The following is a 16,925-nucleotide window of genomic DNA, read 5'->3' on the forward strand; positions in this document are numbered from 1 at the left end:
TTATATACAGCAAAGCAAGAGAAAACACGAAGGTTTAACGGAAACGAAGATAAAAGTTAACTATCAATGCGCCTACCAAGAGTACACAAAGAACAGCAGGACCCCAAAGATCATCATAGCGACCCACAATACGTCGATTAATCATCCTATAAAAAGAGCAAGTTAAATCATGCACCATACATTCTTCTTTTCCAATTTACCATGCACGTCTTTCAAATTGGTACAAGGCATAAATCGCAATACCAGCCGAGATACCTATAAAAAGAGCGCCAGCAATACGAGATACTTGATCACCAAAATTGAGTAAATTCAAAGCGACTGACAAGAGCAATGCACAAAATTGAAGCCAAGCGATAAACGTACGTTCATTTGAAAAGAATACTTTGGGTTCCACCTTGACTTTCTTGACAGGTATGATAGCGTTGGGATCATTAGGGTCCTTGACATACATGCCTGAACTTTCAAACAATCTTTTATCATTTATGTCCAAGCGAATATCACCTTTGGTAAATACAACGTCTTCACCGAGTGGTTCACCTTCTTTCTTGACCTGCTTGACGGTAGGACGACCGTAATTTAGGGGATCATCACCTTTGACGACCAAGGTAGATTGCATTCGGTGAGGTCGCCTATCCCAATCGTTGATGGACTTGCTTCGATCGAGTATAGCCTTTTTTTTATCATCATTTTCTGTACCGACCAACGACATTCGCAATTGTTCGGCCTCCATTGCATGTCGATAATGGCCGTCGATGAGAGGTTTGAAAGACTTGGACCGACTGAGACCAAATTGAGCTGGAGGTTTACGAATATCAATCTCCATCTCAGACAACCACCAGGGCAGCAAAGGAAGTTGATCACGAAAGAGGTAAGAGATACCGTGAAGGTACTTTGTGAATCGAGGCACCTCATGAACCAGATGGGATTCAAGCAAGTTGGCTAACCAATCTGGTGTTTCGTCCATCTTGACTTCAAGTACACCGTAGGGAAACCGCAGGACCTCGGTCTCAGGCAAGTGACTGAATGGATAATTTGTGCCAACATCAGACCGACACCATTCACCAGATCCTCTACGTCGAGATTTAAAAAAGTTGTCTTCACGAATAAAGGTGATATCGCTATCCAGTGTTATTTGAGAGTCGCCAAAGATAGCTCGGTGATAAAATATACGACAAACGGGTTCGAGCCCCTTGATGGCGCTTTGAATCTCCTCTGCTTGTTTATTGCTACTATTCTGCCCAGTCATGAATGAGTAAACGTCCTGTGGCATGAGTTCAAGATGCTGCGAGGGGCCCTTTTGGACATGAACCGTTGGTTGGTTACCATAGGTCGTCAATCGAATGGATTCTGCTCCTTCATCATGCTGCAAAAGACGAGTATAAACCGCAAAGTCTTGGCTGTCCAAATAGACACTTGAGACAGCTGCATCCGATGGTTCAAACTTTTTATCTGGGTTTTCAATCAATACAGGTAAATGAAGCATCAAGAGAGATTTAACCTCGGTCATGTTGTCTGGATGAATCCAGTAACGAGCTGCTTCTTCTAATTCTTCCGTCTCCTCAAATGGGCTACCTCTTTCCCGCGGTTCCCCTCGTCTCTTACAAAGATCGTGAAGATGTGAAATAAAGACAATGGCGATATCGAATCGCTGTTTATCTAGCGGTCTGCTTCTCAATCGAGATACGAATGCCTGTTGAAGGTCCAAACCAGTATGCTTATCGTGCTTTTTGAGAATTTTTTGAAACCCAACATAATTGAGTCGAGTAAATTTAGCCAAATCATTGATGTCAAACAATAGCTCTGTCAAGGCATCCTCCATCAAGATCCAATTCTGGTCCGAGGACCAGGTAGGATTACTGCTGAAAGACTGGATTGTTCGCTCGCAATAGCTAATCTGTGACTCCACTTCGCCCAATTTGGCTGTAATAAAATCATACACTTTGTCCAATTCATTTTCTAGGGTCTTTATAAACAAGTCTTCGTCTTGCTGGTTCCAAGGATGATCGAGTTGTCTGGACTTCAAGTCCTTTTTGAGTTGGTCGTAGGATAAATATGACAATTTCCATGGTGGAAATGTCTCTTTTTGTAAATGCTCTGAAAATTTCATTTTATCCAGCAAAAGAAAAGAAAGAATGGAAGAGTGAAATATTAAAAGACTATAAATAACAAATGCCTATTGTTTTCAAAAAGTCCGCGTTGCTATTCAACCAATGATGACAAAAAAAAATTTGATATAGAAAAAGAAGACGCATTGTGGTGTGTTCATAAAATGAAGGCTTTATTATGAAAATATGATTTTCTTTGTCAGTATGTATTAAAGTAAAAAAAAAAAAAAATTAAAGCAATTCTTTCTAAACAATTTTTGCTTAGACAACAAAAAAAACCTTGCCAAACTTTGTTTCACATTATCATATGTCTTCGGTTGTACTATTAACTCCTAAATAAGTATTACTTTGCGGAGGCGTATTAAATCTCAGTATAAAATTAAGCTAACTCTTCATTATTAAGATTAAAAGTATAATAGCATCTCGCATATAAAACCTACCACCAGAGCACCTGTTACCAAAATGCATAGAAACACAGGTCCAAATACATCGTCAAACCTTAAATGCGGTTTTGTTGATATCCTGTGTGCTCTCCATCGATAAAATCCAAATGAATAAGTTGCAAATACAAACGAGATGCCAAAAAAGACAATGCCTACAGTACGGTTGATACCATCACCAAAATTGAGAAGCGTGATGGCTACATTGAGGATCATTGAAGCAAAGTGTAGCCAATGGATAAACGTGCGTTCATTAGCAAAGAATACCTTGGGTTCAATTCTCGCTTCATTCTTCCTCTTCTTTTCACCCAATGGTTTTTCCGTCTGTGCCAAAAAACGTGGAAGATTTTCGTCTCCGATCAAAGAGGTTGTGAATTCAGAATCTAGATGTTTTTTATCAGATGCGGTTCTACTAACAATATAAGAGAATTGCTGTTGTGAATGGCAACAATCATTGTCATCTTGCTGATTTTGGTTGGTACTAGAGCGCATGAAGAGTGTCCTATGTTTAAGTTGGTGTTCTAGATACCCTATCTTCTTTGTTTCGGATGTCATGGACTGTTTTAGCCACCATGGTATAAGCACCAGCTCGTTTTTCCAAAAATGGGAAATGCCCTGAATGTACTTTGAGAACCGCGGCACCTCAACGATCCACCGAGGTTCGACAAGTTGTCTTAGCCAGGACGGAAGAAGGTGCGAATTGACCTCAAGCACTGCATAGGGAAACACATAAGGCTGTCTGTCTGATGTCTCTTGGCACCAAGGCGAACCATCAATGGGCAAAAATGTCAGATTGGTATCGAGTAAGATGGAAAGGTCGGCTTGAAAAAGTGTACGCTGGTGAACAATACGCATGGTAGGTACAAGGCCACTTAAAGTCTGTTGCAATGTTAATGCGGTATTGTATGTCTTGATATCCTCCCAGAAAAATTTGTTCTTTTCTTTCGAGCTATTTTTGCACTGACTGGCGATAAAATTGCCTTGGAGAAAGCTGCTGATCTGATCAAAATCTAGATAAATCCCTTCTGTCACTGATTCGCCATTTGTGCAGTCGGCATGATGAACTTTGCGTTCAATCCGCACTTCGCGATCCTCGTTATACCAGCGACAACGAATGATCCCTGCATCTTCATCACGCTGAAAATAAGCCTGGTAGAGATCCAAAGAAGGAGTATCAAAGTAAACACTGGTAATCGTGTCTGATCTGGATATAGTTAAATGAAAACGTAGTGCTGCCTCAATTTCGGTTAGATAGTCGGGATGGATCCAAAACTTGGCGCTCGTGGGTGGTTTTTGAGCACCATCCAACTTATCAAGCAAAACAGATATGTTGACGAGAGCATGATCAAACCTTTGGGTATCGAGCGATTTTAAGCGCTTATCAACAAAAGTTCCACAAGTTAACTTTTGAAAAGCCAAGAAATTGAGACGAGTATATCTTGTGAGTTCATTAAGGTCGAGCAAAATATCAATTAATTCTGCAGGCTTAGCCTGGTTTGATCGCTTACAGTAAGATGTTCTGTGTTCAATTTCCCGCTGTTTTTTGTTGACGAATCGTTCTACCTTTTCCAGCTCCAAATGTAAGTAAGATTCAAGCTGGGTTTGAGTCCAATTTACTGAATTCGATGATATTTTTTCATAATTGACATACTGAATTCGCCAAGGTTCATAGATACTTTGCTTAAACTTGTCTCTAAAATCCATTGAAGAGAAAAAAGGATGATTTACAAATAGTAAGGATTAGAATTTGTGCCTTAAAATACGTTAATATATAACTCCGGTTCGATTTGCGTCTCTTGTCACACTCTATTAGCATGATTTAAGTGGCTTATGCTAGGCTTAAACGTGGCTTTCAACTCCACTACAATCAAAGCAACGATTTTCAGAAAGAGATTGCATTAAAGCATAAAAAAGAAAGATTATTCTAAATCCCATTGTTTCTATTGAATATATAGAGGTTAGTTCACAGTAATGGCCCTTGTTTCATGTGAATAACAAGTGGCTTACTTTGGAGACTACGTCACAAATAGTCTAAAGCCTATTGAATAATATATGCATTTGCTTTTTTTTTCTTTTGTTTTTGTAAACTGTAGATCTATTTTACTCATTTGTGTCATATTTTTTTTTATTACAAAGTAAGTAATGTTTTCCTTACTTTTTGCTGATAAAGTCTTAAAAGTATAACCGACTTTTTTTCTTTTTTCTTTTTCTTTTTTTTTATATATATAGCACAGGACATGAGTACTTGGCAACCTCAACCACAAGGTCTTGCTGACCTTTTACAACTTTTACGTGAAGCCATTAATCCAACAGATAATCAAAATGTTCAACAAGTAAGCCAAAAATACTTTAACTTTTTTTAAACAATAAAAAGACTAAGTAATAAGGAGTAGAAATTAGAATATTTTAACAAGGTGCCTGATTACAATAATTATTTGGTCTATATTTTAACACAAATGCCTCAAGAAGATCAATATATTCGTTCTGTGGCTGGTTTAACACTCAAGAACAATATTCGTTCTTACTATCCTACTATTGCTCCCCAAGTACTTGAGTATGTTAAAGAATGTTGCCTTCAACACGTGGGTGATAACGAAGTTGGTAAAGCTGTCAGTTTAGTGATTGCTGCCATTGTTCAACGCGGACAAATTCAAAACTGGCCTCAAGCCATCCAAGTTTTATTGGAGAAATTAGATAGTCCTAATCCTGTCGTCGTTGAGGTAGAGCAATAATTCGTAAAATAAAATCAGATGACTCAATATGAATATAGAATGCATTCAGCACTTTTCAAAAGATTTGTGAAGATTCTGCAAGAGATATTGATACCGTTATCGGCGGTGTTCAGCCTTTAGAATTTATGATTCCCAAATTTATTGCTTTCTTTGACCATCCCGATGCCAAAATCCGATTAAACGCTATCTCTTCTACCTCTCAATTCATCACCTTACGTTCGGCTCCCTTGATGACCCGTATCAATGATTTCTTGGTAGCCCTCTTCAAGCGTGCAACAGACGATAATATCGAAGTACGTAAAGCGGTATGTCAAAGTCTAGTTGGTTTACTTGAAATGTGTCCCGATGTCTTGCTACCTCATATGCCCAACTTGGTTGACTATATGCTCTTCTGTACACAATCAGATGATACTGATTTGGCTCTTGAGGCCTGTGAGTTTTGGTTGGTCTTTGCTGAGCAAGAGGAGTTGCGCGAGCAGCTTCATCCTTATCTTCAAAAAGTTGTTCCTACCTTGCTCAAAGGCATGGTTTATTCAGAGATGGACCTCTTGACCCTAGGTGGTGATGAAGATGATGCTCATATTGCTGATAGCGAGCAAGACATTAAACCTCGTTTCCACAAGGCCAGTGTGGTTGAGCACAATGACCAGGAGGAAAAGAAAGCTGATGATGAAGGAGATGATGAAGATGACGAGGATGACGATGAATTTGACGAGTTTGAAGATGATGAATTTTATGGTGAATGGAATTTGCGAAAGTGCAGTGCTGCCACGCTCGATGTCTTGTGTACCTCTTTCAAGGCAGAGGTTGTTCACATCTTGATCCCCCTTCTCAAAAGTGAATTGGAAAGCGCAGATTGGCTTCATAGAGAATGTGGTATTTTGGCTCTCGGGGCTGCTGCTGAAGGTGGTATTGCGGAAATTGCTCCTCATCTTCATGAATTAGTTCCTTATTTACTAAACAACTTGAGTGATCCTAAGGTTAGACTCATCCTATATATACACACAAAAAGTTTTCTCATACCTCCCTTTCTCTTCTTCATTTATATAGCCTCTAGTTAGATCCATCACTTGTTGGACTCTTGGCAGATACTCTTCATGGATCGTCCGTACTAGTCAACAAAGCCCAGATGCTCGTCAACGTTTCTTTGAACCTCTTGTCCAACTTTTACTTCAACGGGTTTTGGACAAGAACAAGCGAGTTCAAGAAGCTGCCTGTTCATCTCTTTCTTTGCTCGAAGAAGAAGCTACAATGGAATTGGTTCCTTATCTTTTACCCATTTTGACAACCCTTTCAAGCGCTTTTGAAATGTATCAACATAGAAATTTATTGCTTCTTTATGATACTGTTGGCACTTTGGCTGATGTTGTTGGAGAGGCTTTGAATAATCAACAATTTATTGACTTAATTATGCCTCCTCTGATCAGAAAATGGCAAGAAATTCCTGATGACAATACGGATTTATTCCCTTTATTGGAGGTTTGTTTCTTTCATAGTATATAGAATATTGACTAAGCTTTTATTTATAGTGTCTTTCATCTATTACTACAGCTCTGGGTAAAGGATTCAAGCCTTTTGCTGAACCAGTCTATAGACGTTGTGTTATGCTTGTCTTGAAGACCTTAGAAGAATGCCAGGCATTTGCTATGGATCCTTCTTTAGATGAACCTGATAAAGACTTCATGATTGTTGCATTGGATTTACTTTCAGGTATTGTGCAAGCATTAAATGTTGAAGCAGAACCATTGGTTGCAAGCACAAACCCCCCAGTTGTTCAGTTCTTGTCAATCTGTGTTCAGGTAGCTCTTTGTGATAAAGACGTCGACTATACAAAAAAAATCTAACATGGATAATTAGGATGAAGTTGCTGAAGTTCGTCAATCAGCTTATGCCCTATTAGGTGATCTTGCCATCTCTTGCTTCGAACATATTCGTGCTGTTGTACCTCAATTCATGCCACACATTCTTCAACAAATCAACCCTCAAGCAGAGCATTTGTCTGTTTGTAACAATGCTACTTGGGCCGCTGGTGAAATCGCTCTTAAGTGGGGTAAGAACAAGAAAACAGGTCTTGAATTATTAAATTAATTTTTATTTAAGGCGTCGAAATCAGAGATTATGTTGAGCCTTTATTACAACGGTTGTTACACTTAATCATGAATCCACAGCTTCAACGAACACTTTTGGAAAATGTTGCTATTACCTTGGGTCGTCTTGGACTTGTCTGTCCTGACCTGATTGCACCTCATCTTCAAGTATTTGCCAAGCCTTGGTTGACCGCTCTTACCCCCATTCGTCCTAATGAAGAAAAATCAACAGCATTTAGTGGTTTATGTGAAATGATCAAAGCAAATCCTCAAGGCGCTGTACAGGTAAGCGATAATACCAAAAGAGAGAAAATTTAACACATGTTTCTTAGGAATTCCCTTTGTTATGCCACGCTATTGCTAACTACCAAAACGCACCAGCTGCTTTACATGAATTATTTGGAAATGTAAGGGGGAAAAAAGGAGCTCTTCAAAAACAGCTAATTTCTTTTGCGTAGATTTTAATGGGCTACAAGAATATGTTTGGTGAAGCACAATGGCAACAAGTTTTGGCATCTATGCCACCAGAATTGAAGACACCTTTACATGAACGCTACGGTATCTAATTAAAATACAAATGTAAAAAAGAAAAAAAATAAAACATTGTAAAAGTTTCAATGGAAAATATTTCGTACTATCTTCATGACGCTTTGTCTTTTTGCTTTAATCAAATAAGATAACGTGCCACCAAGCTTAAACCTGAAAAATTTTTGACAATTTTCAAAAGCTATAAACTTTTCCACAAATAATCCAACAATAAAACAAAGCCATAACAATTATTATATAAACCTTTCTGAACATTTCTTATGGATTAGATTGTTACTTTTATTAATAATATTTTCTTTTTATATCATTTGAAAACATGCGGTATTTCAAAATTTTAGCTGGCAATCCTTAAGGGAAGACATTTTGAAACAAATTCTTTGTTATACCGTATGGTGCAGGACAGAGAAAAATAACAGTCGCATATCATGTATTCAATATGAAAGAGCTCGTACTATAACATAGGTGCCTCTTCTCCCTTATTTATACTCTAAAACTATGCCTCCACTTAACGCTAGAAAACGAGCTTATCTTAAAAAACATAGGAATGAGACGAATCAATTTGTCCCTCATTTAAGAGATCAACTTGAAAACAACAAAAGTACGCTACTTCAAGGGAATAAGTAAAACTTTGGAGGAAAGAAGTCTATGGACTGGACATGATCTGGAAGGTAAGAAATGAAAGGTGCACTGTGGGCTCCAGATCGAGTTAATCCAATTTGCTGCGCTCTCCATTTTTTAAAGAATTGCCCTGATTTTAAAATCAAAAGTCTGTTTTGGAGGTGATCATAAACTCTGTCCACGTTTTTGAGTTGTATCCTAAACACCATTGCGAATGCAATTGGATCGAAATGTACTGGGGTGCAGCAAAAAGAGAAGCTCACTTAAAATGCGATTACTCCTTTAAGTCTCTTGAGGAAAATATCGATTCCTTTTTGGATAAAGCCGGCGATCTAGCACATATACGTAGGTATTTTAGGAGATCAATGGACTTTATTGAAGCTTATAGTCAATGTACTGATGGCAGAGAAGTTGTTCAAGAGATGAAAAAATTTGTAGAGAAAAAGCATTTGTCTCACAGAAAAGTCAGAGTGCCTTCAGATTTGGTATAGCTAACTACTTAATATCATTAAAACTAGGCTTTTTTTTCTTAAAAAAAAAAAAAAAAAAAAAAAAAAAAAAAAAAAACGTCTTTAAGTCCCTCTAATTTCAGGAAATGAGCAAGGTCTACAAAAAAATACACCTCATCATGTCCACGATGTCAAAAAAAATTTGAAACAAAATTAAAATTTTTCAGGTTTAAGCTTGGTGGCACGTTATAAACTCAAGTTCATTCTTGCTCTTCCCCACCACCAAATGCTGTGCCTGAAAATCACTTGCAGTTTGAGATAGAGTTTGGGAATAAAAATTTGAGGTTAAAAAGAGACATAGGCTATTCACTTATTTGCAAATGACTACAAGGATCTGTAAAATTAGAATTATTTCAAAAGGTTCAAGTTCATGCATATTCGAATAAGAAATCCAAAATACAACAGTTGGAGCTTTGTGAGTAAAGATTATGAATGCAAATAAAATGGCAGTTTTTTTTAGTAGTTTGAGAATAAGGTAAATTTTAACGCAAATTTAGTACTTCATTCCTTCTAAGAATGGTTACAATGTCCTGATTTAAGTAAAAAGAGATACAAGGAAAATAATATTAATGGCTTATTTAAAAAATGTTTTTCAAAAAAGTAAGAATAAAAGAAAAGTTAAAGTAGCATCTAATTTATCATGCATATTTAAAACCTTAGATTTATTAGCTACAATTTATCCTTTGTATCCGACATTTAATTTATCTGCTAACAGTAATGAACCATGAACTGGAATAATACGCAGTTTCTATTTATTAACAGCATTTTTACTTATGAAAGAAACATCTGCGCCTGTGTCGACGAGAGCTATTAGTCTATGATTGTTCAATAAGAAAGGAATGCGTAATGGGTAAGGGCTTTGAAGCATAGTAGGATGTATCTCCTCTTTTGTTTTTAAACTGTAGCAACGAACATTACCTTGCTTGTGCTTCTTTTTCTCCTAAATTTGTTTCAACGTTTTTCGAAACGGACTGATGATTTCATCATCATTTAAAAGGTCACTCATAACCTCGTCCGCAGGATGTGTTTGTATGATATCTGGTTCAGCAGTGGTCTGTTTCTCAACCTTCTTAACATTAGAAGCCGTTATACGTGAATCACTTGCATTACGAATTTTCTCTTCAAATGATCTATTCTTTTGGGAAAAATTACCAGTATAGTTTTTGGGTGCACCTTTGCGTGCTCTAAAACCCGTATCTTTATTTATGTAATGGTCACGACGTTTTTCCATTGCTTGACAATTGTCGAGGTGACCCGGGGTATATTTCTCCCCACAATAGCAACATTTTGGCGCGTTGTGTGCCGGCCTTTTATGAAAGTTCCTTTCCCTATTCTTGTTTTCGGGAAAGTACCTCTGCTCGTCGCCATGAAACTTTCTTTTCGTTTCTATTTGCCTTGGTGCCTTCTTGTCGGCATACTTGAATGGAGATCGTTCCTGATTTTTCAAACCAGGGAAGATCTTTTTGCATTCTTCTATGAAATGCATCTTGTTGTTCTCAACAATTGTCTGGATTTTCGACAATGAGTCATCTTCCAAGATGAAGTCAGCATTCTTCTTGGCACGTATTTCAGTCAGTCTTCTTTCCAAACAATCCTTGACAGGTGCGAGCAATGTGCTCAGGAAATGCATTACTGCCCAAGGACCATCTGCAAATTTGACCTTGATCATAAGATATATGTACCTGTCTATGTATATGTTCAAGTATTCATCATTGCGCTGCTTTATTCTCATCAGCTTTTGACGATACTGCAAGTAGGTCAAAGACTCACCAAACCTGTCTATGAGAGCAGTCTTGACTCCTTCCCAATTGCTGTTCTTGAAACTAGCGACAGTCAGCTTATGTTGGAGCCAATTGATGCTCCTATCATCCTGGCCATTTTCAATGGATACCTGGAGATATTTCAGCCAGTTCTTGTCAATGTTGACGTCGTAATACTTCAGGATTATCTCAAACTTCCTGATAAAATCCTCTACAGCCTTAAAGACGTTGTAATTCTTTACATCGTCAGGACTGACCTTGCTGGAAGAGTAATACTTAGGATTGTAAGCAGCACTGACCAACAGGCGAAAGGGAGGTATGACCTTGATGGGGACAGTAGGCTCAGACTCACGAGTATTGTTGGCATTGTTCCCAACCTCATTTATCTTTTGGCTAATTTCATTAGCGCTGACCTCAAGCTTGGTAATACGTTCCTCGTAGTAGTCCAAATCTTCCCTGTACTCGCGTATTTGGATCTTAAGAGTCTTTCTTTTCGACTCATCTTCTTCAAGGTCACGCTTCTCAACTAACTTGTCGAGCAAGTCAGCTGTCTCATCGTACTTACGATTAAAGCGTTTCAACTTCTCAGGGATGCTGCTCTTACTTTTCGAAATAGACTTAGAAGAACGCGAGGCGTTCTTTTTCTCACCGCTAATGACGCAGCGAGCGTTGTTCAGAGGTGCATCCTCCATGACAACGTCATCTTCAGCAGTGGACAGACTAATGGCGTCGCCACGTACTGAGGACGATTCGTCCTTCTTTATGGAAAGAGAGTTAAGTCTCTCTCCTATAGCACCACTGACTGAGTCAGCAGGAGAAGGCGAACGAGAACGGGAACCAGTGACCATTTCCACGTAGGAAGGTGACCCGGGACGGTCAGAAAAGTTGTCCAGGCCAGGGGCCACAGGAGAAGCAGGACAAGAGGAGGCAACCTCAGAAACAACAGAGGACAAAGAAGAGACAGAAGAGATGGAAGCACGAGATGTGCGAGTGGGGCGGTTGTTGCGGGTGATGACGGCCATGTTGTAGTGGTAGTAGTAGCTGGAGTGGCTTATTGAAAAAAATGAGATATTTGGTACTTATAATATGAAAACAGTAGGAAGTCAATAGCTAACAACTACTATTTATTAAGAAAAAGGGGAGGAACTAATAATTTAGAATGAACCCTGGATTATATCGTCTGACTATTAATTGTATAGTCTGACGTAGGCTGGACTGAGATCAATAATAAAATAATAAATAAAGACATCATTAATGACCAAACACGACACCATTCACGACTGGCGACGTGTCATCTTCTCAGATGAAGCCAAAATTAATATCTGGGGATCAGATGGCTTTAAATACTACTGGAAGCGTAAAGGAGACCGTCTTCAGCCTCATTGTTTAGGATAGGGGGTTTTAGGTAAAAGTAGTATAACAACAAAGATAAAGAAATACTGTTAGAACTTGGTATCTCTTTATTAAGTTTAGATAACTAAGATTGAATATATGATAAAAAAATAATTCTACATGTAAAAAGTGAGAGTATTTATAGACATGATACGGATAAAGAATTAGGACAGATTTATGATCAACTCGACAGAATAGATGATTACTATTTCTAATTATTAGTTTAGCCTGTTCCTAGCTTGTATTGTCAATTATGCTATTGGGATGGTTTCAGATAACTCTGGATGTAGGACTATTTAGGAGATGGTACGGATGAATATAAAATCCTCTAATTCCGTGATTGGATATTACGGCTAATAATAATATCTCAGTTAGGATAAAGGTTTACATGACTTACAGTGGGTCAAAAAACTGCACCAACGCAACCCAGTTTTTCTGAAATACAAGTATAGCTCTGTCAGTTTAACAGTAAACATTACGAAACTTGGAACAGAAAGAGTTACTACTGTTACTACTTATTAACGAAAGTTTCCAAGTCCGATTCGGAGTACTGATCTAAAGAGCACTCAGCAAAAAGAGGAGGTCGGTTGGTGCAGTTTTTTGACTTTTTTTAATATTAGTGGATCCACCCTTCTCTGCTAACACTGCTTGCATTCTGTCGGGCATACTGTCTATATATTTGATGCATTATTCCTTAGTAAACGAATTCCATTCATTTTTGACTCTTTGCCACAGTTCATGGATGCTGGTCGCCCTATTATCATACATGCTCAGCTTTAACTTCAAATGATACCATATATGTTCAATAGGATCAAGGTCTCGACTTTATGATGGCTAATTGTCGATGTAAATCATGCCACTATCCTTCATCAATTATGTTGTAGACTTTCATCCATGTTTAGGATCATTGTCATGCTAAAATACCGACATTTTCCAGCTACGACCATAGTACTCCATAGTGTCTTTTAGACTTGTACCAAGGATTTTTTGGTATACCTCTGAATTCATGGTACCATTATAGATCTGACATGCGTATCCAGATCCTTCGCTGACTATACAGCCCCATAACATGAGACCACCGCCTCCATGCTTCACAGTAACGTCGATATGGTGAGGCTGTAAATGATCACATTTTCTTTTCTAATAATACTTGCAGCCATCAGAGCCCCAAATGTTGATTTTCGTCTCATCAGAAAAGATGACACGTCGTCAATCATGTACTGTCCAATATTGATGCTTTTTTGCCCATGCTGATCGAGCCTTTTTGTGCTTTTCAGTCAATAGTGGCTTTTTCTTTTTGGTCTCAGCATAAATTTCAACTGAATGTAAGACATTAATTGCTGATTGATACGACATAGGGTGTCCCAGCTCCTCCAACTTCATTTGCACATCCTTGGCAGTCTTCAAACAACCTGTGAGCACTTGTCTCTTGATGTATCGACGTGTTGACTCGGCCACAATGCTCGGTCTACCTCCTCTTTTACGTATTCTATCGTGTATCCACTTATTTGCATACCTATTGACGGTATTTCTATGCACTCCGACACGTTTCCCAATGACTGCAGGGTCAGCACTGTTCTCTAATAATGCTTTGATACTGTTTTGAATATCGGATGGAAGCTTTTTGGGCATTTCTAATGATGGATAGATACTGACGATATACAATGGGTTTGGGTAAAGCAGGAAAGAAAAAAAACAGAAAACAATTGCAAAAACTTTATTTGAAGGTCCCCAGTGTGACCAGATATAAGAAAGATTAGATTAAATCTGCCGGAATAGTCTCAGTCCGGACATATGATATCAAATACCTTTTCATTTTAAAAGTCAAAAAACTGCACCAACCGACCTCCTCTTTTTGCTGAGTGCTCTTTAGATCAGTACTCCGAATCGGACTTGGAAACTTTCGTTAATAAGTAGTAACAGTAGTAACTCTTTCTGTTCCAAGTTTCGTAATGTTTACTGTTAAACTGACAGAGCTATACTTGTATTTCAGAAAAACTGGGTTGCGTTGGTGCAGTTTTTTGACCCACTGTAATGATGATCCGGTAAGTAATTGTCATTCCTTATTCAACATGCTCATATCATCAATAAACTATATTACAACCACGCCATACATTTGACTGTGTGAAGTTAATATGAATAAAGCTTAATATAAAAATCTAATCAAGGTCTTTTATTGATCTGTGCTGGGAATAATGTTATAAATGATTCCAAGTTATGTCAACATATTATTTAGGATCATATCCGATTCCTTTTACTAAAATAAAGTGACTATAATCTTATGTATCCTTAACACTCATCACATTGAAGTTACAGTGAAGCATGGTGGTGGTGGTATCATGTTGTGGGGCTGTATAACCAGTGAGGGACCCGGGTATGCATGTCAGATATATGATGGCACCATGAATTCAGAGGTATACCAAGAAATCCTTGGCACAAGCCTTAAAGACACGCTCGGGTACTATGGCCTAGCTTGGAAATTATCCATTTTTGAACATGACAACGACCCAAAACACCGATCAAAGTCAACAAAACAGTATATAGAAGATAACAGTATGTGTTATGTTGTATCCACACAACTAATAAAGTGAACATTCATGGATAAACTTGGATACTACAGAATTATAGTCTAACCAGATCTCTATTAATAAACGTGAGAATTCTGCAATAGCCAATCTTGCCCTGTTGTCCTACCAGCGTTCTAAAAGACTATATCGGAACCTGATTACAACAACGGCAGTTCAATCCTATTCTATAATTATCGTTAGATCAATAGTTTAATTACTTCATTGTCCCTTGATTCGTCAAGTAGACAGCGGCTATTGATTATCCACTATCCTTCCTTATATTCCATATCATTCTTTTAACCGATCAATTGAAATAGCGGTAAAGACCCAGACATTCAAAAAGTATAAATACCCTCAATATTTTTTATTAATAAAGTCATATATAATCTTTAGTTTCACAACTATTGTCTTTTTGTAGTTTTTGCTTCATATTCTTTATTTGGCAAAACAGCAGTAAAACAGCTTTTTTTCCTTCCTGGTTTTGTTTCATGGAATACACTAGATGTTCAAGGTACAAAAGATAAAAAAGAAAGCTCAAGTTCTGGTCAAATGCAAGTTTATAAAAAAAAATAGCAACCAAGTCTAATGTCGGTTTCTTTTTTTTTTTTTTTTCTTACATTAAGAATTCCTAATGGGACACATTCGGATGACGAACATGAACCTCATGAGCAAAGTTGTTCTTTCCAACTTAAAGAAACTATAAGAATAACAGACTTATATTGTTGCCTGTTGCTAAAAAGTTCTTTTTGGTAAAGAAAGTTGTCATTGCTAACATCTCTAATGGCTAATGGCTAATGGCAAATTACACCCATGTGCAAACATAAAGTAAGTAATGAGCGAGTATAAGCTTAAAAACATATATTTTTTTACAACATTTGTCATAAAAAATAATAAAGCAATCTATTTATTTGATAAGCAAAAACGTTTTGTATGTATTTGTTAATTATAACTGCCTTGTAACAAAATGTTAGCAGAGCTTTGTTTTTTATTCTTTTAGAATATACACGTATTCTTTTTTTATAATGTAAAGGTATTTGCATTTCTATGAAGTGTAATTGTTGTTAGATTAGTGTTTTCATTTGAACAATGAACTTTCTATTGCTAGACTCGTTTTTTTTTACTTACTTTTTTTTTCACCAGGTCATTTTTTTTCCCAAACACGATTATTTTTTTACTTTTTGTAGCACGTTTGTAATGATCTATGCTAAAAACCACAGGCTGCCTTCCTAATATGTATTCTTCTGAACAAAATCATCGCAAAATGCTTTTGATTTCCGCTTTTTGCCCTCAAAAATAAAAAAAGAAGACATCGGTCTTTCAACAGTAGAGAGGAACAGGCTTTCCAAAAAAAGATCATCTGGAAAAAAAACAGACACTTTTTTAAAACGTGAATAACTTTATGAATACTTACCCTACAAAAATGCTGTTCAATTTCTTTATTTTTTTCGCACCTGGGTCTTTTTTCAAAATTCAAAAATGACCAATACAGCGAAAGTTAAAAATTTTCTCCAAAAGCCATAAATATCTGTTAACCAAAAAATGTTCAATCTTGCGATATGCTTTATCCAATTGGAACGATTATTTGCAATCACTGGAAATAATCGTGCAAACTCTGCGAACCGTTAATTGTTAGGTATATGCTTTTATGTTCAGCGATATGAAAATCTGTGATTGAATGCATATTTATGCCGACGTCAACATCTGCACCGTTTATTGACCTATGATTCTATTATTTATTCTGCGTTTTGCTAATGCAGATACTGACGGGAGTGATAATTCAGAGTTCTAAGTAGATTTAATCCTTAATGTGCGAGGACGTCTATCTTGGTAGCTGCTTTTCATAGTCTTTTCTACGTCAGAAAAAAATTGGGGACCAATGATACTTTTCAAATCAATGCTTTATTTGTCTTTTTGATCTTTATAAACCACTCATATTGCCTTATAAACTTCTTTATCGACCACTCATATTGCTTTATATACTTCTTTATGAACCACTTATATTGCTTTATATACACAAAAAAATAGGGATTTGGTTTATAAAAATAGCTTTTTTTTTATTCAAATAAAATAATAATAACAATATAGAGTATTTCTTTGCTTGTAGTGCTTTAAAAGCTTATTTGACTTACCTATTGTCACCAAAATAGCATCATCTAATCTAAAAATACA

General features: G+C 37.1%; 5 protein-coding genes across 5 annotated transcripts; 1 reads left to right on the plus strand and 4 right to left on the minus strand.

The window, feature by feature from the left end:
• Positions 1-34: 34 nt before the first annotated feature.
• Positions 35-2,107, minus strand: RO3G_11231 (uncharacterized protein; the record flags this gene model as incomplete). Its single annotated transcript, XM_067665815.1, has 2 exons — positions 35-146; positions 201-2,107. The coding sequence occupies 2 exons, from the start codon at positions 2,105-2,107 to the stop codon at positions 35-37; spliced, it is 2,019 nt and encodes a 672-aa protein (XP_067521916.1).
• A 434-nt stretch (positions 2,108-2,541) lies between these two features.
• RO3G_11232 (uncharacterized protein) lies at positions 2,542-4,249 on the minus strand (the record flags this gene model as incomplete). Its single annotated transcript, XM_067665816.1, has 4 exons — positions 2,542-2,556; positions 2,705-3,047; positions 3,171-4,117; positions 4,163-4,249. The coding sequence occupies 4 exons, from the start codon at positions 4,247-4,249 to the stop codon at positions 2,542-2,544; spliced, it is 1,392 nt and encodes a 463-aa protein (XP_067521917.1).
• A 533-nt stretch (positions 4,250-4,782) lies between these two features.
• Positions 4,783-7,930, plus strand: RO3G_11233 (uncharacterized protein; the record flags this gene model as incomplete). Its single annotated transcript, XM_067665817.1, has 9 exons — positions 4,783-4,878; positions 4,960-5,265; positions 5,316-6,257; positions 6,328-6,756; positions 6,807-7,076; positions 7,135-7,327; positions 7,378-7,649; positions 7,697-7,771; positions 7,823-7,930. 9 exons carry the CDS (start codon positions 4,783-4,785, stop codon positions 7,928-7,930), a joined length of 2,691 nt encoding a protein of 896 aa, XP_067521918.1.
• A 2,047-nt stretch (positions 7,931-9,977) lies between these two features.
• Positions 9,978-11,819, minus strand: RO3G_11234 (uncharacterized protein; the record flags this gene model as incomplete). Its single annotated transcript, XM_067665818.1, has 1 exon — positions 9,978-11,819. The coding sequence occupies one exon, from the start codon at positions 11,817-11,819 to the stop codon at positions 9,978-9,980; it is 1,842 nt and encodes a 613-aa protein (XP_067521919.1).
• A 1,285-nt stretch (positions 11,820-13,104) lies between these two features.
• RO3G_11235 (uncharacterized protein) lies at positions 13,105-13,821 on the minus strand (the record flags this gene model as incomplete). The annotated part of the gene is made up of 2 exons (XM_067665819.1): positions 13,105-13,305; positions 13,411-13,821. The coding sequence occupies 2 exons, from the start codon at positions 13,819-13,821 to the stop codon at positions 13,105-13,107; spliced, it is 612 nt and encodes a 203-aa protein (XP_067521920.1).
• Positions 13,822-16,925: the final 3,104 nt, after the last annotated feature.

Source organism: Rhizopus delemar, genomic scaffold, assembly GCF_000149305.1.
Source record: "Rhizopus delemar RA 99-880 supercont3.9 genomic scaffold, whole genome shotgun sequence".
Taxonomy (NCBI): domain Eukaryota; kingdom Fungi; phylum Mucoromycota; class Mucoromycetes; order Mucorales; family Rhizopodaceae; genus Rhizopus; species Rhizopus delemar.